At 43.3% G+C, this 24,813-nt stretch overlaps 1 protein-coding gene across 1 annotated transcript in view; it reads left to right on the forward strand.

Moving 5' to 3' along the window:
• LOC120063566 (spermatid perinuclear RNA-binding protein-like) overlaps positions 1-21,683 on the forward strand; it is a 58,973-nt gene extending 37,290 nt beyond the window's left edge. The window contains exons 6-17 of the mRNA XM_039013919.1: positions 1,100-1,194; positions 1,392-1,487; positions 3,677-3,788; positions 3,938-4,035; positions 7,488-7,590; positions 7,676-7,759; positions 9,833-10,041; positions 10,398-10,565; positions 10,893-11,027; positions 21,078-21,218; positions 21,363-21,489; positions 21,589-21,683. Of these exons, the coding sequence (XP_038869847.1) occupies positions 1,100-1,194; positions 1,392-1,487; positions 3,677-3,788; positions 3,938-4,035; positions 7,488-7,590; positions 7,676-7,759; positions 9,833-10,041; positions 10,398-10,565; positions 10,893-11,027; positions 21,078-21,218; positions 21,363-21,489; positions 21,589-21,683 (1,463 nt within the window). The remainder of the gene's footprint in view (positions 1-1,099; positions 1,195-1,391; positions 1,488-3,676; positions 3,789-3,937; positions 4,036-7,487; positions 7,591-7,675; positions 7,760-9,832; positions 10,042-10,397; positions 10,566-10,892; positions 11,028-21,077; positions 21,219-21,362; positions 21,490-21,588) is intronic.
• Positions 21,684-24,813: the final 3,130 nt, after the last annotated feature.

Genomic DNA, 24,813 nt, shown 5'->3' on the forward strand with positions numbered 1-24,813 from the left:
TCAAAAGCTAATGATCTTAGACCAAGAATTTGCAATTGAAGAAATCAGAAAATCTATTTTATTTCCAAACTCGCTCAATAAACCAAGCCAGGAATTAACATTTAAAACCTAAAAATAAGTGGATATGACTATGCAATTTGGTTAGTCGATGGTAATATAAATATTTGAGCAAAAAACCTGTCCCAACGGTTGGAGTCAATTATTCATCACATAATACAATTACCGATTCTAAAATAAGAGGTACTAGCGAATATAATTCATGCCAAAAAAGGCATTTGATTGTGCGGAGTGTGGTTATCTTTTTGTAACTTTGAAATAGCCATAATTGGTTGTGGTTCTAGCTGTAAGTCTATATACAGTAGATGTTGTAATTGAATGTTGGTGCCAATTTTCCACATGAACTATTTGGAGGGGATGAAGAGGATATCTCTCTTACTAAGCCCAGAGTTCTTTAGTCTCCGGTCTCTTTTCTCATCCCAGAGCAATCACCCCATAGCTAGCTGCTCCCGAGAATCTGAGCCTTCGCTTTCTTTCCATGGTGGCGTCCTCACTCTGATGTTTATGTTCTACTGTTGCTTTTTGTTTTCTCCCATGGCTCAGTTCCAGCCATGGCAGGGCAGGTTTGATCCAACAGTAAGCCAGTGTGGTTTAGTAACCATAAACATCTGATTGACCTGCAAGACAGAAAATACCAGCATGGCGTCCTACTACGATGCCTGACCAACAAATTTAATTATGACTCAATTACATTTTTTCAACTTCACAATACCAATGCTTTCCCACTACTTCTCTAAACATCATTGAGATCCTCAAGACAGTAGTTACAGAACTAATCTCCATACATTATCTCCTTCCATTCTCCCCATTAAAAAAATTATCAGACCAGTAGGAAGCTAATTATAGCCAGCCACCCTACTTGCCTGTGTGTCTATGGGTACGTCCTAAATAGGCACCCTATTCCCTAAAGTGCACTCCTTTTGACCACCACCTGCATAGGGAATAGGGTACCATTTCAGATGCAGCCTGTGTCTGTGCTGCAGTCTGTCTGAAGGCCCCCTGGGCAATGCAATCTGTGTCCTCATCCTGCCTCTCTTTCCAGAGGAAGGTGTGGAGGTGGAGGGGCTTGATGAGGTGCTGGACGGGCGGTGGTGCCAGGCTGCCCTGGCAACGCTCAGACACACCAAATGGTTCCAGGTGGAACATCTTTTCTGATTTCACATACCTCATTCAGAACTGTTTGCTCCCTAGAGGGATATTTGGGGAACATTAAATGGCTTAATATCCTTTGTATGACTGAAGAATTGAGCAATCCTGATGGTGGACTGTACATGTTTTTTATCATCACTGGACTCTTATTGTGAGTCTGTTCACATTGTCTGTTCACTTTGTAGGCCAGAGTGACCGATCTGAAGTCGTGTGTCATCGTCATGCGTGTTTTCAGAGACATGTGCAACAGACTAACTGTGTGGGAACCTCTCAAAGGATGGGTAAGTTGTCCAGGGAGAGGAGGAAGAGGTGTATGTTTGTATGCACATCATGTACAGTGCAGTCGGAAAGTATTCAGACCCCTTCCCTTTTTCCACATTTTGTTATGTTACAGCCTTATTCTAAAATGGATTAAATAAAAACATTTAATATTTTTTTAAATAAAAAAACAAATACCTTATTTACATATGTATTCAGATGATTTGCTATGAAACTCGAAATTGAGCTCAGGTGCATCCTGTCTCCATTGATCATCCTTGTGATGTTTCAACAACTTGATTTGAGTCCACCTGTGATAAATTCAATTGATTGGACATGATTTGGAAAGGCACACACCTGTCTATATAAAGTCCCACTGTAGACAGTGCATGGCAGAGTAAAAACCAAGCCATGAGGTCGAAGGAATTTCTCGTGGGGCTCCAAGACAGGATTGTGGAGAGGCACATATCTCGGAAAGGGTACCAAAAAATGTCTGACTCATTGAAGGTCCCCAAAAACACAGTGGCCTCCATCATTCTTAAATGGAAGAAGTTTGGAACCACCAAGACTCTTCCTAGAACTGTCCGCCCGGCCAAACTGAGCAATTGGGGGAGAAGGGCCTTGGTCATGGAGGTGACCAAGAACACGACGGCCTGCTTGGAGTTTGCCAAAAGACACCTAAAGGACTCTCAAGCCACGAGAAACAAGATTCTGATGAAACCAAGATTGAACCCTTTGGCCTGAATGCCAACTGTCACGTCTGGAGGAAACCAGACACCATCCCTACAGTGAAGCATGGTGGCAGCATCATGCTGTGGGGATGTTTTTCAGCGGCAGGGACTGGGAAACTAGTCCGGATCAAGGGAAAGATGAACGGAGTAAAGTACAGAGAGATCCTTGATGACAACCTGGTCCAGAGCGCTCAAGACATCAGACTGGGGCGAAGATTCGCCTTCCAACAGGACAGCGACCCTAAGCACACAGCCAAGACACGCAGGAGTGGCTACGGGACAAGTCTCTGAATGTCCTTGAGTGGCCCAGCCAGAGTCCGGACTTGAACCCGATCAAACATCTCTGGAGAGACCTGAAAATAGATTTGCAGCGGCGCTCCCCATCCAACTTGACAGAGCTTGAGGATTCGCAGAGAAGAATGGGAGTAACTCCCCAAATACAGGTGTGCCAAGCTTGTAGTGTCATTGACGCTAGGCTGTAATTGCTGCCAAAGGTGCTTCAACAAAGTACTGAGTGAAGGGTCTGAATACTTGTATGTGATATTTCAGATTTTTATTTTTAATAAATTTGCAAAGCTTTCTAAAAACCTGTTTTTGCTTTGTCATTATGGGGTATTGTGTGTAGATTGATGAGGAAAAAAACGATTTAATCCATTTTAGAATAAGTCTTGCGTAAACAAAATGTGGGAGAAATTAAAGGGGTTTGAATACTTTAGGAATGCACTGTATATTTGGTGCTGTACATGTTGAGTTAAGATATCCTCTGTGTGTGGTGTTGTCCCTCTCAAGGTAGCTTTATTCACATCAGGGGAATTTAGCAAAACAAGGTAGCTTTATTGACGTCGGGAATTTACCTGAGTGCGTGAGACGCTATTCTGTTCATGGTTGCTGCGTTTGCCTTAGGGGAACGTAGCAGGAGTGATACTTTGGTGCAACTCCATACGATTCAGGGTTGCTGCGTGATATGTGGCTCTGTTCACGGTGGAACTGAGCAGGACTTAATGACTTCGGTGAAACTCCTTATGATTATTGCATTTTCTCTTTTGTGTGTTGCGCTTGCGTTCACTAGCGTCTATGAATCACATGATTATGCATAGTGTTGACGTCAAATGGAAAAATCACAGATTGTTCTTGATGTTGTGAGATTCTCTCCTGGTGTTTACAGAACTGGTGCTGTGAGATTAGGATATCAGGACCTGCTTAGACAAAGCAGTAAAGTAGAACAAAAGGGAGCAATGGGTTATAAAATATTGGAAAATGCAGTATTGCTGTTGTAATGAGTACATAATGCATGGGGTGCTAAGGCATACATGTACGAAAGCGTGTATTTGTATTGTAAATGTATGTAGTTCTGTCCTTTTGTGATTTACTTGACTATTAATGTTATTTAATGTTTTGTGTGGGCCCCGGGAAGAGTGGCTGCAGCTTTAGAAGTAGCTAATGGGGATCCTAATAAAATACTAAATACTCTCTCCCCCCAGCCCCTAGAGCTGATCTGTGAGAAGGCCATAGCCACCTGTGACCGGCCTCTGGGGCCCGGAGAGGCCCTGCGCAGGGTCATGGAGTGCATCGCCTCAGGGATCCTCCTCCCAGGTCAGTCACAGGGACTATGAGGTTTTCTATCCAGGTATCCCCTGGGAAAGTGGTCTGCTGACCTCAATGGGACTTACTGTGCCCATTCACTGGGGGTGGATGGGCTGAGTTAGCCCAACAATGTATGTGGATTTTTACTGCTGTTCCAGATGGGCCGGGAGTTCACGACCCCTGTGAGAAGGAGCCAACAGACACCTTGTCAGTGATCACAGGCCAACAGGCTCAGGCGATCACTCTCAATGCACAGGTGAGACACTTAAATACATCAGTTACATACCTACAATACATACAGTTGAAGTTGGAAGTTTACATACACTTAGGTAGGAGTCATTAAAACTCGTTTTTCAACCACTCCACAATTTTTTTTTTTTAAACCATAGTTTTGGCAAGTCAGTTAGGATATCTACTTTGTGCATGACACAAGTTATTTTTCCAACAATTGTTTACAGACAGATTATTTCACTTATAATTCACTGTATCACAATTCCATTGGGTCAGAAGTGTACATTCACTAAGTTGACTGTGGCTTTAAACAGCCCTGGAAAATTCCAGAAAATGTGTCATGTTCGCTGGAATAAATATCGAACCAAGGCTCAGCGGATGTTGAGTTCCACATAATTTAATAGAAAGTGAAATTTAGCAAAACAAGACAATAAACAATAAACTAACAACGAACTGTGACCACAGAGGTGCTACGTGCACTAACTCAAAACAATATCCCATAAAACACAGGTGGAAAAAATGCTACTTAAATATGATTCCCAATTAGAGACAACGATAGCCAGCTGCCTCTAATTGGGAATCATACCAAACACCAACATAGAAAAACTAAACTAAAACCCCACATAGAAAATAATAACTAGAAAACCCCCCAGTCACGCCCTGACCTACTATACCATAGAAAAACAAAGACTCTCTATGGTCAGGGCGTGACAAAATGTCATGGCTTTAGAAGCTTCTGATAGGCTAATTGACATAATTTGAGTCAATTGGAGGTGTACCTGTGGATGTATTTCAAGGCCTACTGTCAAACTCAGTGCCTCTTTGCTTGACATCATGGGAAAATCAAAAGAAATCAGCCAAGACCTCAGAAAAAAAATTGGGGACCTCCACAAGTCTGGTTCATCCTTGGGAGCAATTTCCAAACGCCTGAAGGTACCACGTTCATCTGTACAAACAAAGTATAAACACCATGGGACCACACAGCCGTCATACCGCTCAGGAAGGAGACGCATTTTGTCTCCTAGAGATGAACGTACTTTGGTGTGAAAAGTGCAAATCAATCCCAGAACAACAGCAAAGGACCTTGTGAAGATGCTGGAGGAAACAGGTACAAAAGTATCTACATCCACAGTAAAACGAGTCCTATATCGACATAACCTGAAAGGCCGCTCAGCAAGGAATAAGCCACTGCTCCAAAACCGCCATTAAAAAGCCAGACTACGGTTTGCAACTGCACATGGGGACAGAGATTGTACTTTTTGGAGAAATGTTTTCTGATCTGATGAAACAAAAATATAACTTTTTGGCCATAATGACCATCAATCTATTTGGAGGAAAAAGGGGGAGGCTTGCAAGCGGAAGAACACCATGCCAACCGTGAAGCACGGGGGTGGCAGATTCATGTTGTGGGGCTGCTTTGCTGCAGGAGGGACTGGTGCACTTCCCAAAATAGTTGGCATCATGAGGAATGAAAATGATGTGGATATATTGAAGCAACATCTCAACACATCAGTCAGGAAGTTAAAGCTTGGTCACAAATGGGTCTTCCAAATGGACAATGACCCCAAGCATACTTCCAAAGTTGTGGCAAAATGGCTTAAGGACAACAAAGTCGAGGTATTGGAGTGGCCATCACAAAGCCCTGACCTCAATCTCAAAGAAAATGTGTGTGCAGAACTGAAAAAGCTCTGTCAGGAGGAATGGGCCAAAATTCACCCAACTTATTGTGGGAAGCTTGTGGAAGGCTACCTGAAACAATTTTAAAGGTAATGCTAGCAAATACTAATTGAGTGTATGTAAACTTCTGACCCACTGGGAATGTGATGAAAGAAATTAAAGCTGAAATAAATATTCTCTCTACTATTATTCTGACATTTCACATTCTTAAAATAAAGTGGTGATCCTAACTGACCTTAGACAGGGAATTTTTACTAGGATTAAATGTCAGGAATTGTGAAAAACTGAGTTTAAATGTATTTGGCTAAAGTTTATGTAAACTTCCGACTTCAACTCTATATTACATACCTACAATGCTGTAAAGTCAGACTTGTATACATCAGGAAATAAATTACTCATGATGGAGGCCTAATTAGCCCACTAATGAGCGTGGGAAAGCATTCCCAGCGCACCAGCACTGCTTAGTGCTGCTTACATAAAACACTTCTAGACTGCCCTGTCCCTGAGCAGAATGCAATGTAATACTATAGGGAGGGTAGAGGAAGGTGAGGAGGATCTCTCGGTTTCTCGCTCCAGGTAGGAGGAAATCTGTTCTGTCCATGCACTGTACAGTGTAAGTCAAGGTTGTTGCAATTGTGTATATGTTTCCAATGTAACAGCTCTTTCCAAGATCTCTTACTGAATAATGTGGTGATTGAGAAAGTTAAAACTGCTGGGGGTAAGCCTAGATAGCAAGCTGGGGTACAGATTAGTCGAGGTAATTTGTACATGTAGGTAGGGGTAAAGTGACTATGCATAGATAATAAACAGGGAGTAGCAGCAGTGTAAAAGCAAACGGGGGGGGGGGGGTCGTCAATGCAAATAGTCCGGTTGGCCATTTTATGAATTGTTCAGCAGTCTTATGGCTTGGGGGTAGGAGCCTTTTAGTCCTAGACTTGGCGCTGCGGTAGCGCTTGCCGTACGGTAGCAGAGAGAACAGTCTATGACTTGGGTGACTGGAGTCTTTTAATGTTTTTTTGGGCCTTCCTCTGACACCTCTTAGTATATAGGTCCTGGATGGCAGAAAGCTTGGCTCCAGTGATGTACTGGGCCGTACACACTCCTCTGTAGCCAGATACCGAGCAGTTACCATACCAGGCAGTGATGCAATTGGTCAGGATGCTCTTGATAGTGCTGCTGTAGAACTTTTTGAGGATCTGGGGACCTATGCCAAATCTACTGAACTGGTACTGAAGCAGTTTGCACACAGTTCAGATACTCATCGGTACCTCACAAGACATGCAGCCAGAGGTCTCTTCACATTCCCCAGGTCCAGAACAGAGGCTGGGAAATGCACAGTATTAAGAGGCATTTTAAAATATTTTTTGTATTGTATTATTAATTGTAGTGTTATGTATTTTGTTTGTTTTGTTTCCTATTTGGACTCTAGGAAAAGCTAATTGGGGATCCTAATAAAATAGTAAAATACTAATCAAATCAAATAAATTAATGGGGTACTGCTAGATTTTGGCATAGCAATGCTACTGTACCTGTACAATTCCAGTCATTGCGCTAACGCATGCTATTATTTGCTTGTGAAAGTACTGCTAACTTCCTTCATATAGACTTAAATAGCAGAATCTCGCAGTATAATATTAAATACATGCTATTGATCGATAGTTCTATATTTAATTCACCCATTGATTTACGTTCTAGTAGGTATTTCTAGCATCGCTCATTCCTATAGGGCTTGTGGTTGTTTTTGACTCTTGTTTTGTGCCCTCATTCTGTCTGGTTTCATACTGTGTCTGTCTGTTTCAGCATGCGCTACGCCTCCTAGCCTTTGGACAGCTTTATAAGGTCCTGAATATGAATCCTCTCACTCCAACCAAACCGTCACACAGAATCTCCGGGTTGGACAAAGGTGTGTGTGTGTGTGTGTGTGCTCATGCTCGAGATCTCAGGTTGTCTCTGCTCCTGAAGGTGAAACCATCATTTGTATTACACAGGAACCTGTCGTAAAAGGCAGCACGAAGACAGACACATTGACGACAGACAGCTCTTCAAGAGGATGAAACACAACCTGATGAGAGGTCAGATTCACTGCTGCTCTGGCTAAATCCTTCCGCAGTGTAGGGAAATCCCTTTCCTCTCCGTTCAGCCTAGAGAACTACTTGATGTAATGTAGATGCATAGACTTTCTGTAGATCAGCCTATGCCAATTGCCCATATAAGAACTCTATAATAGAATGCTGGTACATTAGAGGAATGTCAATACTCAAAAATAGCATTCTGAGTGGGGTATTCATCCCATACCATCTCTCATCTACCCCTTATGGCTAGTAAGGCTGTCTGTGTCACAGTAATTAAATTTCCCCTCACTGTGACTCCAATCCCACAGGACTTTGATCTTCCACAGTTCAAAGCAGGTGACTGACAGATAGGGGGTTGAAATGGACTGGGGATTAATCCCCCTCCAGGCAGTCTCTCACACAATTATCTTTCTACACCTCGCCACCTCTCACAGGACACTTACCTACATTATAGGACGTACCACTTTCTCCCACTATCTGACACACCTGCTCCCTTCCTCAATTTCATTCCTTGTCTGCCTGGGCATTTAGATTAGACATGCCTTGACACCTGCCATGCTAACCTAGTTCAGAATCCACTGTCCTCTCACTGTCAACTGCATTTATTTTCAGCAAACTTAACATGTGTAAATATTTGTATGAACATAACAAGACTCAACAACTGAGACATAAACTGAACAAGTTCCACAGATGTGACTAACAGAAATGTTACTGAACAAAGGGGGGGGTCAAAATCTAAAGTAACAGTCAGTATCTGGTGTGGCCACCAGCTGCATTAAGTACTACAGTGCGTCTCCTCCTCATGGACTGCACCAGATTTGCCACTTCTTGCTGTGAGATGTTACCCCTCTCTGCCACCAAGGCACCTGCACGTTCCCGGACATTTCTGGGGCGAATGGCCCTAGCCCTCACCCTCCGATCCAACAGGTCCCAGACGTGCTCAATGGGATTGAGATCCGGGCTCTTCGCTGGCCATAGCAGAACACTGACATTCCTGTCTTGTAGGAAATCACGCACAGGACGAGCAGTATGGCTAGTGGCATTGTCATGCTGGAGGGTCATGTCAGGATGAGCCTGCAGGATGGGTACCACATGAGGGAGGAGGATCTCTTCCCTGTAACGCACAGCATTGAGATTGCCTGCAATGACAACAAGCTCAGTCGGATGATGCTGTGACACACCGCCCCAGACCATGACGGACCCTCCACCTCCAAATCGATCCCGCTCCAGAGTACAGGCCTCGGTGTAACGCTCATTCCTTCGACGATAAATTAGAATCCGACCATCACCCCTGGTGAGACACAACCGTGATTCATCAGTGAAGAGCACTTTTTGCCAATCCTGTCTGGTCCAGGGACGGTGGGTTTGTGCCCATAGGTGACGTTGTTGCCGGTGATAGACCTGCCTTACAACAGGCCTACAAGCCCTCAGTCCAGCCTCTTTCAGCCTATTGCGGACAGTCTGAGCACTGATGGAGGGATTGTGCGTTCCTGGTGTAACTCGGGCAGTTGTTGCCATCCTGTACCTGTCCCGCAGGTGTGATGTTCGGATGTACCGATCCTGTGCAGGTGTTGTTACACGTGGTCTGCCACTGCGAGGACGATCAGCTTTCCGTTCTGTCTCCCTGTAGCGCCGTCTTAGGCGTTTCACAGTATGGACATTGTAATTTATTGCCCTGGCCACATCTGTAGTCATCATGCCTCCTTGCAGCATGCCTAAAGCACGTTCACATTTGGTGTTTTTCCAGAGTCAGTAGAAAGGCTTCTTTAGTTTTCATAACTGTGACCTTAATTGCCTACCGTCTAAGTGTCTTAACGACCGTTTCACAGGTGCATGTTCATTAATTGTTTATGGTTCATTGAACAAGCATGGGAAACAGTCTTTTAAACCCTTTACAATGAAGATCTGTGAAGTTATTTGGATTTTTACAAATTGTCTTTGAAAGACCAGGGTCCTGAAAAAAGGGACGTTTTTTTTGCTGCGTTTATAAAGTACTGTTCAGAATCTCAATCTATCTCATATAGTTTTAACTTATGTAATTGAAACCTATATGGTCTCCATGTTTCCTCCTAGTTCTGGACAATAACATGATGGACCCAAACCACCCCATGAACGCCCTGATAAGACTGAACCAGGTCCACCCAGGGCTGCAGTACAAGCTATTGTCCCAGTCCGGCCCGGTCCACGCTCCAGTCTTCACCATGTCTGTGGACGTCCACGGCACAGTCTACGAGGCTTCCGGCGCCTCCAAGAAGACGGCCAAACTACGAGTAGCACTTAAGGTACCCAACAAACCTATTTCAGTAAATGGCATGGGAAGAATACATGGAGGGATGCATGTTACGAGATGATGAAGACTAGCAGTTAGGACAGGCAGAGGCCAGTAACATGAGAGAAGCATTGTATTGGATTGATGGAGAAGAGTGGATTTTTAAGAAAGATGATGTAGAATCATCTGTACATGTATTGTAGAACTGTGACACAGACAGTATTATTACATTGATACATTGCAGATATGACACAACTATTGGGTGCACTCTACCATGATAACACACAGTGTCCAAGGAAGTGCTCCTCCTCTTGATCTTACAGTATATATTATTTTACTATCTTTGTTCCTCTTGCTCCTGTTCTCCAGGTCCTACAGGCACTAGGTTACCCAGCTGACTTCGATGTGGACCTGGACTCCCTGAGTGCTGACGAGAGGTCTGACGGCAAGGGACGCAACCATAGAAGTGATAGAAACGACAGAATGTCCACCAGCTCCAGCAGAAACTCTGTCACCTCCTCCTCAGACGCACACGAGGTAACCACACAACAGTCACGCTAACAACACAACACGACCATCACACGAACACTAGCTAACCACACAACCATCACACTGACAACATGATGTTACCACACAACTGTCACACGAACATGGAAACCTATTATAAATCTTAACAGAATTTGAAAGCTTTATATTCAGGTCCAGATTGTGTCCGGTGGCTTTCATTGTGATTGCCTACAGTATATGCGATAGTTGTTCAACTGGTGTACATCCATAATGGATATGTTTTGTGTGATTCACCGACTGAACCCCATCTCTTACAATTATAGAGAGGTAGTGATTTCATCCTATTATTATCCCTAGTCCCGCACCCCAGGCCCTCTCCTTACGGCAGGGGGCAAGAACCCAGTGATGGAGCTGAATGAGAAACGCAGAGGCCTGAAGTACGAACTCCTATCAGAGACCGGCGGCAGCTACGACAAACGCTTCATCATGGAGGCAAGTCTTTATACACACAAACACGCTTAAGCTGCTTTTTGTTGCACAAAACGCTTCAGGAAGGGCCCAACGCTGCGCACAGAGCCCTCAGCGCACTCGCCCTCAGCGCACTGTAGGCTACAAATCCTTGAGTTTCCTTGTATTTCGTTGGGAAGCAGCTGTGAAGTGAGCTGTAGCCTATTGCGTGTTTGTGTTTGAGTCTTATTAAAGAATGTGAAGAAAAATTTATTGTGTTTGCTGATTTTCTTTAAATCATGTATGGTTGTTTTTTGGCATAAATTAAATAAGTTCATATGGGCGGAATATCTTTAGTGTGTATGTGTGTGTTACATATGTGTGTGTGAATATATATATCTGTGTGTGTGTGTATATATATATATCCTACTGAAATCAGTTATAGTTCATGCGAAAATATTTGGATCAGATAAAAGGCCAACATTGGTAACGTTTTTTCCCCGGTGGCATGCATTGAAATGTGTGGCCTTATCGTGGCTTTCTATTGCGTAATTACTATGCATTAACGGACTTGTTTAAAAAAATATATAGTAAATAACATTCAAGTGTGGGAAATTCATTCTATTGAAACTAAAAAAACAAGTTTTATTTCGCATCAGCAGATAGCATAATCTGCCCGTCCACAATTCTCCTGTGGTAAATATAAAGATCCAGTCCATAAAACAAAAATTGGAGCCCCTGTAACAGATGTGAAATGGCTAGCTAGTTAGACGCTTCGTGGGTGACTGTTGTTGATGTGTGCAGAGGGTCCCTGGTTCGCGCCCGGGTCGGGGCGAGGGGACGGTTTAAAGTTATACTGTTACACCCCCTTACACTTCAGTGTTGTGATGCAAAATGCATAGCGCAAAATGCATAGTGCAAACTGCATAGAATTAGAAAGGTATTGTCGGATATTATGCATCCTAATCAGACAGTTTTTTTTTTTTTTACATGTACGATACATTGGAGATGATATAAGAAAAGTACTGGAAACAATAGAACACTGAAAAATCTTGGAAACAAGGCCTGGTATACAGTGGGGCAAAAAAGTATTTAGTCAGCCACCAATTGTGCAAGTTCTCCCACTTAAAAATATGAGAGAAGCCTGTAATTTATCATAGGTACACTTCAACTATGACAGACAAAATGAGAAAAAAAAATCCAGAAAATCACATTGTAGGATTTTTTATGAATTTATTTGCAAATTATGGTGGAAAATAAGTATTTGGTCACCTACAAACAAGCAAGATTTCTGGCTCTCACAGACCTGTAACTTCTTATTTAAGAGGCTCCTCTGTCCTCCACTCGTTACCTGTATTAATGGCGCCTGTTTGAACTTGTTATCAGTATAAAAGACACCTGTCCACAACCTCAAACAGTCACACTCCAAACTCCACTATGGCCAAGACCAAAGAGCTGTCAAAGGACACCAGAAACAAAATTGTAGACCTGCACCAGGCTGGGAAGACTGAATCTGCAATAGGTAAGCAGCTTGGTTTGAAGAAATCAACTGTGGGAGCAATTATTAGGAAATGGAAGACATACAAGACCACTGATAATCTCCCTCGATCTGGGGCTCCACGCAAGATCTCACCCCGTGGGGTCAAAATGATCACAAGAACGGTGAGCAAAAATCCCAGAACCACACGGGGGGACCTAGTGAATGACCTGCAGAGAGCTGGGACCAAAGTAACAAAGCCTACCATCAGCAAGGGCATTGAAGATGAAACGTGGCTGGGTCTTTCAGCATGACAATGATCCCAAACACACCGCCCGGGCAACGAAGGAGTGGCTTCGTAAGAAGCATTTCAAGGTCCTGGAGTGGCCTAGCCAGTCTCCAGATCTCAACCACATAGAAAATCTTTGGAGGGAGTTGAAAGTCCGTGTTGCCCAGCAACAGCCCCAAAACTTCACTGCTCTAGGGGAGATCTGCATGGAGGAATGGGCCAAAATACCAGCAACAGTGTGTGAAAACCTTGTGAAGACTTACAGAAAACGTTTGACCTCTGTCATTGCCAACAAAGGGTATATAACAAAGTATTGAGATAAACTTTTGTTATTGACCAAATACTTATTTTCCACCATAATTTGCAAATAAATTCATTAAAAATCCTACAATGTGATTTTCTGGAATTTTTTTCTCTCATTTTGTCTGTCATAGTTGAAGTGTACCTATGATGAAAATTACAGGCCTCTCTCATCTTTTTAAGTGGGAGAACTTGCACAATTGGTGGCTGACTAAATACTTTTTTGCCCCACTGTACATAGCAGACTTTGAAAAGGCTATTGATAAAGTACGACTGGAATTTATATATAAATTCTTCTATTATGAACTGAACACCTCTGATTGTAAATCCACACCAAACTAGACTAAGTGCTTTCCAAAAAATGTAGCAACTCTTCTCTCAAGCGAGTTAGCCGCCTTGCTGGGAATCCAAATCTCTCAATTAACTGAAAAGAGCATTGGATAGCATGAATGAAGGCAAATCATCTGGATGCGACAGTATTCCCCCTGAGCTTTATTTAAAATGTGTAGTCAGGTGCACTATTGCTCGACATGATTAACATAGCCATTCACAAAGGTTCATTTGGGAAAGATGTGAATACAGCACTAATTTCGGTTTTATTTATTTTTTAAAAGGTAAGGATACCACCCAGTGTTCTCTCACTATTGCCCCCTATCTCTGATGAACACATATTACACTGTTTTCCAAAAGGTTGACATCCAGTCTCGAGACTTACTTACCCAAATTAGTCTACATGGACCAAAGCGGGTTTGTTAAACTTTTATCCTCGGATAACCTCCGACTATTACATATCTTAAATACCTCAGAGACAACAGCTCATTAGGTTGTTTTATCTCTCAAAGCAGAAAAAAGCTTTGATAGACTATGTCTTGGAACATACAGTACCAGTAAAAAGTTTGGACACACCTACTCATTTAAGGGTTTTCTTTATTTTTTCTATTTTCTACATTGTGGAGATTTTCTACATTCCACAGCGATACGCCATCCCATCTGGTTTGCACTTAATGGGACTATCATTTGTTTTTAAACACACATTGACCCAAAACACACCTCCAGGCTGTGCAAGGGCTATTTGACCAATATGGAGAGTGACGGAGTGCTGCATCAGATGACCTGGCCTCCACAATCACCCGACTTCAACCTAATTGAAATGGTTCGGGGATGAGTTGGACCGCAGAGTGAAGGAAATGCAGCCAACAAGTGCTCAGCATATGTGGGAACTCCTTCAAGAATGGTTGAGAGAATGCCAAGAGTGTGCAAAGCTGTCTTAAAGGCAAAGGGTGGCTACTTTGAAGAATCTCAAATATAAATATATTTGGATTTGTTTAGCACTTTTCTGGTTACTACATGATTCCATATGTGTTATTTCATAGTTTTGATGTCTTCACTATTATTCTACAATGTAGAAAATAGTACAAATAAAGAAAATCCCTTGAATGAGTAGGTGTGTCCAAAATTTTGGCTGGTACTGTATGTGAATTGACTCCAGTTTAAATAATTTGTTAAACACACTATATGCCAATCCCTCAGCCATAGTTTTATAGCAGGCAAAATCTGTTCTGCTTTATTCAGAATCACAAGAAGCAGCAGACAAGGCAATCCAGTTTCTCCTTTGCTATTTTTATTATCCATGGGACCCCTGGCCCAGGCAATTTGTCAAACGATAAAAATAACACCAATTTCCCTCAAATCTACTGATCACTTCATCTCATTATACACAGACAATATTTTACTACAGTGTATCTCAATCCCTGGAAGAGGTGGCATTCACTGATACAGTGCATTCGGGAAATGTATTCCGACCCCTTCACTTTTCCCCCAAAGAATTACGTTACAGCCTTATTCTAAAATGGATTTAGCTTCCATTGCTAAAAGCTGGCAGCAAGCTGATAAATCTGCTGTTAGAACCAGTAAAGACCACTACCACTCTTGGATAGCGGTATTACTTTGGCTTCCCTCCAGGCCTGTGGACAAATCCTTTCCTCTAGGCTCAGATTAAAGATATGACAGATGGTGTGGCTATGCCAGGAGGTTTGTCATTATTGATCGATAACAATAATTTTCCCACCTCCCACAATATACTTTTTTTTTTTACGGCAAGTCATCACATTGCAGTACATTTACTCGTAATAATAATTTGATGAAAGATTGAGTTGAATATGTCTTTTTTCCTATACTTTCATTTGAAACTTTTTGTTGAGTTTAGTCACACAATTTTTCAATTGACGTAAGCCAGCCAGTCAAGACGTATTAGCCACTCCGTTTGCCCCATCTCTTTCAACCATATCGTTTTTCAATTCCTTATCAATCCATGGAGCCTTAACAGTTCTAACCGTCTGTTTCTTAACAGGCGCATGTTTATCAATAATTGGAAGAAGCAAATTCATAAATTCATTAAATGCAGCGTCTGGATGCTCCATATTAATCACATCAGACCAACAAATATTTTTAACATCATCCACATAAGAGTCACAGTAAAATCTTTTGTATGATCTCTTCTATAATATTTTAGGCCCAGCTTTTGAAACCATGGCTTTCCTGGATATAGCCACTGTATTGTGATCACTGCATCCAATGGGTACGGACACAGCTTTAGAACAAAGTTTTACAGTATTAGTAAAAATGTGATCGATACATGTGGATGATCTTGTTCCTGTAGTGTTTGTAAACACCCTGGTAGGTTGATTAATAACCTGAACCAGATTACAGGCACTGGTTACAGTGAGAAGCTCCTTCTTGAGCGGAAAGCTTGATGAAAACCAGTCAATATTCAGGTCCCTAAGAATGTAGGCCTCTCTGTTTACATCACATACACTATCAAGCATTTCACACACATTATTTAGATACTGACTGTTAGCACTTGGTGGCCTATATGAACACCCCAAAATAATAAGGCAGGTGAACATGCAACCACACTTCAATAACACTTGACATGAGATCTTCTCTAAGCATTACAGGGATATGGCTCTGAAGGGGTGGAAAACATGGTTTCAGGGTGGTCAGGTGGGTGGTTGGATGGATACATGGATGGGTGGGGTTAGGAAACGGGATGGGAGGTTGGCTACTTTTTGTTTATTGTCCTTTACATACTAAATGTATTACTTTTCTTAACTTTAATATGGTCATAATGATCAGTACTTTGTATCTACAGTGCCTTCGGAAGGTATTCAGACCCATTGCTTTTTACACATTGTTACGTTACAGCCTTATTCTAAAATGGATTATATTACATTTTTCCTCAGCAATCTAAACACAATAACCCATAATGACAAAGCCAAAACTGTTTATTAGACATTTTTGCAAATTTTCTAAAAATAAAAACAGATGCCTTATTTTCATAAGTATTCAGACCCTTTGCTATGAGACTCGAAATTGGGCTCAGGTGCATCCTATTTCCATTGATCATCCTTGAGTTGTTTCTACAACTTGGAGTCCACCTGTGGTCAATTCAATTGATTGGACATGATTTGGAAAGGCACACACCTGTCTATATAAAGTCCCACATTTGACAGTGCATGTCAGAGCAAAAACCAAGACATGAGGTCGAAGGAATTGTCCGTAGAGCGCCGTGACAGGATTGTGTCGAGGCACAGATCTGGGGAAGGTTACCAAAACATGTCTGCAGCATTGAAGGTGGCCTCCATCGTTCTTAAATGTAAGGCGTTTGGAACTACCAAGACACTTCCTAGATCTGTCACCATCCCTACAGTGAAGCATGGTGGTGGTGGCAGCATCATGCTGTGGTGGATTTTTTTCAGTGGCTGTGATTGGGAGACTGGTCAGGATCGAGGGAAAGATGAACGGAGCAAAGTACAGAGAGATCCTTGATGAAAACCTGCTACAGAGTGCTGAGGACCTCAGACTGCGGTGAAGGTTCACCTTCCAACAGGGCAACGACCCTAAGCACACAGCCAATACAATGCAGGAGTGGCTTCAGGACAAGTCTCTGAATGTCCGTGAGTGGCCCAGCCAGAGCCTGGACTTGAACCCGATCGAACATCTTTGGAGAGACCTGAAAATAGCTGTGCAGCGACGCTCCCCATCCAACCTGACAGAGCTTGAGAGGATCTGCAGAGAATAACGAGAGAAACTCCTGAAATACAGGTGTGCCGAGCTTTGTTGCATCATACCCAAGAAGACTCGAGGCTGTTATCACTACCAAAGGTGCTTTAACAAAGTACTGAGTAAAGGGTCTGAATACTTATGTCAAATCAAATGTATTTATATAGCCCTTCTTACATCAGCTGATATCTCAAAGTGCTGTACAGAAACCCAGCCTAAAACCCCAAACAGCAAGCAATGCAGGTGTACCACATATGTAAATGTGATATTTCAGTTTATTATTTTTAATAAATTATTAAAAATGTCTAAACCTGTTTTTGCTTTGTCCTTATGGGGTATTGTGTGTAGATTGATGAGGGGGAAAAACAATTTAATACATTTTTAGAGTAAGGCTGTAACCTAACAAAATGTGGAAAAAGTCAAGGGGTCTGAATAGTTTCCGAAGGCACGTTGTGTACCTTTTTTCTAAAAAGTAAAGAATTAACTGAATATTAAGATTAATATTGTACCCCCCCCCCCATTGTGGTTTTAGAGACACAAAGTAACAATACCCTATGATTAAAGGGACTGCATGCCAATCTATTACTGTGCTCTCACCTTCAAGTCACATGCACAATTATCAGCTTTCTTATTATTTCAATCGGCATTTGTTCATTAACATCAGTGTTGCCATGTCAGTCATTTTTGCATGGCGGGAGAGTAACAATACTAGCCTACTGTTTTTTGGCAAACTCCAAGGTTCTCATGCGCTACGACATCCCTGTGTTTTCCGAGACATTGCAGAGTTTGACAGGTGCTTCTCGCAATTAGCAAGCAAACAAGAACTGATTTTATAAATTGATGCTTAAAACAAAGTACTGTGCACATATTTCATATGAATGGCCTACATTTAAAACCTTTTTGGAAATGGCAAGTTCACTTTCTAAATGCATCTCAAATGTTGGTGTGCTGTTCAGCAACTCACATCAGCAGAATGGGGGACCTTTTTATAGGTCAAGCAGACAATGGCAGATGACCAACATACCTTTTGAGATATTGAATCCAATGTGGAGACATCAAAACGGTCTTCACTGGCCTTTAGCGCACCGGGAAGACCGGGAAAGCATAAAGGGAAGCACAGCCTAGAGCTGCCCAGTGACACGAGCCAACCAGATGAGCTAAACTATTTCTAGGCTCGCTTCGAGGCAAACAACACTGAAACATGCATGAGAGCACCAGCTGTTCTGGCCGCAGAGCCAGATGGATTACCAGGACGTGTACTGCAAGCATGCGCTGACCAACTGGCAAGTGTCTTCACTGACATTTTCAACCCCTCTGTAATACCAACATGTTTCAAGCAGACCACTGTAGTCCCTGTGCCCAAGAACACTAAGGTCACCTGCCAAAATGACAACTGACCTGTAGCACTCATGTCTGTAGCCATGAAGTGCTTTGAAAGGCTGGTCATGGCTCACATCAAAACCATTATACCCAGAAACGCTAGACCCACTCCAATTTGCATACTGCCCTAACAGATCCACAGTGATGCAATCTCTATTGCACTCCACACTGCCCTTTCCCACCTGGACAAAAGGAACACCTATAGGAGATTGCTATTCTTTGACTACAGTTCAGTGTTCAACACCATAGTGCCCTCAAAGCTCATCACTAAGCTAAGGACATAAACACCTTCCTCTGCAACTGGATCCTGGACTTCCTGACGGGCCGCCCCCAGGTGGTAAGGGTAGGTAACAACACATCCGCCACGCTGATCCTCACACAGGGGCCCCTCAGGGGTGTGTGCTCAGTCCCCTCCTGTACTCACTTCACTCATGATTGCACGGCCAGGTACGACTCCAACACCATCATTAAGTTTGCAGATGACACACCAGTGGTGGGCCTGACAACGACGAGACAGCCTATAGGGAGGAGGTCCGAGACCTGACCGTTTGGTGCCAGGACAACAACATCTTCCTCAACGTGATCAAGACAAAGGAGATGATTGTGGACTACAGGAAAATGAGGACCGAGTACGCCCCCATTCTCATCGACGGGGCTGTAGTGGAGCAGGTTGAGCGTGTCCACATCACCAACAAACTAACATGGTCCAAGCACACCATGAAAGACGTGAGGAGGGCACGACAAAACATATTCCCCCTCTGGAGACTGAAAAGATTCTGCATGGGTCCTCAGATCCTCAAGGTTCTTCAGCTGCTCCATCAAGAGCATCCTGACTGGTTGCATCATTGCCTGGTATGGCAACTGCTTGGCCTCCGACCGCAAGGCACTACAGAGGGTAGTGGATATGGCCCGGTACATCACTGGGGCCAAGCTTCCTGCCATCCAGGACCTCTATATACCAGGCGGTGTCAGAGGAAGGCCCTAAAAATGGTCAAAGACTCCAGCCACCCTAGTCATAGACTGTTCTCTCTGCTACCACACGGCAAGCGGTACCGGAGCACCAAGTCTAGGTCCAAGAGGCTTCTAAACATCTTCTACCCCCAAGCCATAAGACTCCTGAACATCTAATCAAAAGGCTACCCAGACTATTTGCATTGTCCCCCCCCTCCCCACCCTCTCTTTTACGCCGCTGCTACTCTGTTATTATCTATGCATAGTCACTTTAATAACTCTACCTACATGTACAAATTACCTCAATTACCTCGACTAACTGGTTCCCCCGCACATTGACTCTGTACTGGTACCTCCTGTATATAGTCTCGCTATTGTTATTTTACTGCTGCTCTTTAATTACTTGTTCCTTTTATTTCTTATTCGTAATTTTTAAACTGCATTGTTGGTTATGGCCTTGTAAGTAAGCATTTCACTGTAAGTATTCGGAGCATGTGACTAATAAGGTTTGATTTGATCTCAGACAAAGCAAGAATTATTGTCCTGCTGATGGCCCATTGGCTGTTGATGGGGGCTCTTAAATTTTTCAGTTGATTAATTAGAATGAATCTTTCAGAACATTCGCATCTAGCCTACTAGTCATCCAGCACACAGTCGTCTGGACACTTTCCTAGGTCAAGTCAGTCACATTCAGTCTTTTCATATCGTAATTTTTTTTTTTTTTTTTGCTGTTAGCCTATTGGCCCAGCGTCGTCTGGGTTAGGGGAGGGTTTAGCCGGGCTAGAACGTCATTGTAAATAAGAATTTGTTCTTATCTGACTTGCCTAGTTAAATAAAGGTTAAATTAAAGAAAAATTAATAGGCTTCAGTCAGACTTGACATATTGGTGCCAATAGCCTAATACTCCTCCAATCGATGGAGAGATTCTGTGTGCTGCTGATAAGTTTGAGGGGATTGGCCAGAACAAGCCGCTGTGCAGAATCTCTAATAAGGCAATTTCTATCCAACATATGCAGTTTGAATTAACATTTCAAGGAAATATTTTAGGCCTAGTTTTATTATTGATGTAATTAGATTCTGGAGCAAATTGAAAGAACATTTATTATTACCAGGTTAAAATAATTTTTATTTTGGTTTATTTGTTTCTTCTGGGCTATTGAATATGTGCACGTTTTTAATTTATCAATACATGAATTAGTAGGCTAATGGATTAGGTATTACTTTTTTCAAGTAATCTCTTTTATTCTAACAAGGAAGGCAACAAAAGTGCATGCTTCCTGTGACTTGTTAAATCGCATGCAGCACAGATGTTTTATAGACAAAGACAGCCAGCTGTGTGTGTGTGGGCGCGGCGCACCAGACATTTGGGGCGCGCCAGTCGTGTGGGTGTGGACAAAAGAGTCGCCTACGAAGGAGTTTGCTTCTTCTGCAGCATTTGTTGTAAAATATAACTCTGTGGCGGTGCTTCGCACATACACACACACAGACTTGCACACACACCCAGCAGCCTAGCACCTGCTTGACTTTTATTTAAGTCTTTTGACCTGAACAAGAGAAACTAAACTAGAGCCCAGTAGGTCAGGACAAGTGGCCCTAGTGTAGTTCTGAATGATTGAGTGTCTGTACTGTACTGTAGGTGGAGGTTGATAAACAGAAGTTCCGAGGCTCGGGGCCCAATAAGAAAGCGGCGAAGGCTTGCGCTGCCCTGGCTGCTCTGAAGAGACTCTTCTCTGACTCCAAAGACCCCTGCAACAAGAAGAGGAGACCTACCACCCTGGTGGGTGGACAAAGATCACTTTCAGCCCATCCATAGAATTCAAATGAGCCTATCAATATTAGTTGTGCAGCATACGTCTGAAAGTATGGAAATGTATGCAAAGGTGACGCTATAACCGTAACGAATGTGTGTGTTTGTTTGCAGGTGAAGAGAACTGTGTCATCAACTGTGACTATCCCAGCCCATGCCCATTCCAGGCCTAGAACAAGACCAGTGATGCATAGAGCACCCTACATCAGCGCTCCCCCCACCCATGGCTACCTCCCAATAGGTAAGACCCGGGGCTTGGTGTTTGTAAATGTGTGTTCGTTAGGTTGTCACTATGTAAGCACTGCTCCTGTAGCTAAAGTTCCCTGACCTCTCTTTCCAGGCTATGGAGCTCCATATGGTTATGGTACTGCAGCTTACCTCCCTGCCTATGGTAAGCACATTGTTCATACCAGAGCCAGGACCAGCAGCTACTAGACAGTGTCACACATGCATGCGTTTTTAAAATATATATTTTTATATTTTATCCTAATTTTTCTCCCCAATTTTCGTGATCTCCAATTGCAATCTTGTCTTATCCCTGCAACTCCCCAACGGGCTCGGGAGAGGTGAAGGTCGAGTCATCCTTCCTCCAAAATATGCACGCCAAACCACGATTCTTAACACCCGCCCGCTTAACCCGGAAGCCAGTCGCACCAATGTGTCAGAGGAAACACCGTTCAACTGACGACCAAAGTCAGCCTGCAGGCACCTGGCCCACCACTAGGAATCACTAGAGCGCGATGAGCAAAGTATTCCCCCCCCGGCCAAACTCTCCCCTAACCCGGACGACGCTGGGCCAATTGTGGGCCGCCCTATGGGACTCCTTGTCACAGCCAGTTGTGAGACAGCCTGGGATCGAACCTGGGTCTGTAGTGATGCCTCAAGACCGTTGTGCCACTCGGGAGGCCCCGCATGCGCTTACTTTTCCAACTCACCTTGCCATTTTCTGCTTTCCTGATTCTTAGCGAGGGTGCTCAGATGCCGAACAGTCAAATGTGAGTGCCTTCAGAAAGTATCCACACCCCTTGACTTTTTTCACATTTTGTTAAATTACAAAGTGGGATTAAAATGCATGTAATTAGCATATTTTTTTAATCAACAATCTACACAAAATACTCTGTCAAAGTGGAAGAAAAGTTTGTATTCAACCACCTGAGGCAATACATATCACCTTTGGCAGCGATTACAGCTGTGAGTCTTTCTAGGTGTCTAAGTCTGAGCTTTGCAAACCTGGATTCTTCAAGCTCTGTCAAGTTGGTCATTTATCATTGCTAGACAGCCATTTTCAAGCCTTGCCATAGATTTTCAAGCCGATTTAAGTCAACTGTAACTAGGCCTCTCAGGAACATTCAGTGTTCAAACTCCGTAGTCCTTGCTAATGACAAGCATACCCATAAGATGATGCAGCCACCACCATGCTTGAAAATGTGAAGAGTGGTACTTGGTGATGTGTTTAGTTGGATTTGCCCTAAACATAATGTTTTGTATTCAGGATTCTCTCCGAGATGGCGTAGCAGTGCAGACGTGTTTTTAGGCTAGGTATCATTGTTTTAGTTTACAATGGAGCCCCTAGTTCCACTCATACATCTGATACCTCCTTTGTCCCACCTCCCATACATGCGGTGACCTCACCCATTATAACCAGCATGTCCAGAGATGCAACCTCTCTTATCATCACTCAGTGCCTGGGCTTACCTCCGCTCTACCCGCACCCCACCATACCCCTGTCTGCACATTATGCCCTGAATCTATTCTACCACGCCCAGAAATCTGCTCCTTTTATTCTTTGTTCCCAACGCTCTAGACGACCAGTTTTGATAGCCTTTAGCCGTACCCTCATCCTACTCCTCCTCTGTTCCTCGGGTGATGTGGAGGTAAACCCAGTACCTGCGTGTCCCCAGGCAACCTCATTTGTTGACTTCTGTGATCGGAAAAGCCTTAGTTTCATGCATGTTAACATCAGAAGCTTCCTCCCTAAGTTTGTTTTACTCACTGCTTTAGCACACTCCGCCAACCCTGATGTCCTTGCCGTGTCTGAATCCTGGTTTAGGAAGGCCACCAAAAATTCTAAGATTTCCATACCCAACTACAACATTTTCCGTCAAGATAGAACTTCCAAAGGTGGAGGAGTCACAATCTACTGCAGAGATAGCCTGCAAAGTTCTGTCATACTTTCCAGGTCTATACCCAAACAGTTCGAACTTCTAATCTTAAAAATGAATCTCTCCAGAAATAAGTCTCTCACTGTTGCCGCATGTTATCGACCCCCCTCTGCTCCCAGCTGTGCCCTGGACACCATATGTGAATTGATCGCCCCCCATCTAGCTTCAGAGTTCGTTCTGTTAGGTGACCTAAACTGGGATATGCTTAACACCGCGGCAGTCCTACAATCTAAGCTAGATACCCTCAATCTCACACAAATCATCAAGGAACCCACCAGGTACAATCCTAAATCCGTAAACATGGGCACCCTCATAGACATTATCCTGACCAACTTGCCCTCCAAATACACTGCTGTTTTCAATCACATTCTAGTGATTCTAGTGATTCCCTGATCCACCTCTACGTAGACGACACCATTCTGTATACTTCTGGCTCTTCCTTGGACACTGTGCTAACTAACCTCCAAACGAGCTTCAATGCCATACAACACTCCTTCCATGGACTCCAACTGCGCTTAAATGCTAGTTAAACCAAATTAATGCTTTTCAACCGTTCACCACCCGCCCGCCTGACTAGCATCACCACCCTGGACGGTTCTGACCTGGAATATGTGGACAACTATAAATACCTAGGTGTCTGGCTAGACTGTAAACTCTCCTTCCAGACTCATATTAAAAATCTCCAATCCAAAATCAAATCTAGAATCGGCTTTCTATTTCGTAACAAAGCCTCCGTCACTCACGCCGCCAAACCTACCCTAGTAAAACTAACTATCCTACCGATCCTCGACTTCGGCAATGTCATCTACAAAATAGCTTCCAATACTCTACTCAGCAAACTGGATGCAGTCTATTACAGTGCCATCCGTTTTGTTACCAAATCACCTTATACCACCCACCACTGCGACCTGTATGCTCTAGTCGGCTGGCCCACGCTACATATTCGTCGCCAGACCAACTGGCTCCAAGTCACCTATAAGTCTATGCTAGGTCAAGCTCCGCCTTATCTCAGTTCACTGGTCACGATAACAACACCCACCCGTAGCACACGTTCCAGCAGGTATATCTCACTGATCATCCCCAAAGCCAACACCTCATTTGGCCACCTTTCCTTCCAGTTCTCTGCTGCCAGTGACTGGAACGAATTGCAAAAATCGCTGAAGCTGGAGACTTATATTTCCCTCACCAACTTCAAACATCAGCTAAACGATCGCTGCAGCTGTACATAGTCCATCTGTAAATAGCCCACCCAATCTACCTACCTCATCCCCATACTGTTTTTAATTACTTTTCTGCTCTTTTGCACACCAGTATCTCTACTTGCACATCATCTGCTCATTTATCACTCCAGTGTTAATCTGCTAAATTGTTATTCTTCGCTACTATGGCCTATGTATTGCCTA

This window comes from Salvelinus namaycush, chromosome 18, assembly GCF_016432855.1.
Source record: "Salvelinus namaycush isolate Seneca chromosome 18, SaNama_1.0, whole genome shotgun sequence".
NCBI classification, from domain to species: Eukaryota; Metazoa; Chordata; class Actinopteri; order Salmoniformes; family Salmonidae; genus Salvelinus; species Salvelinus namaycush.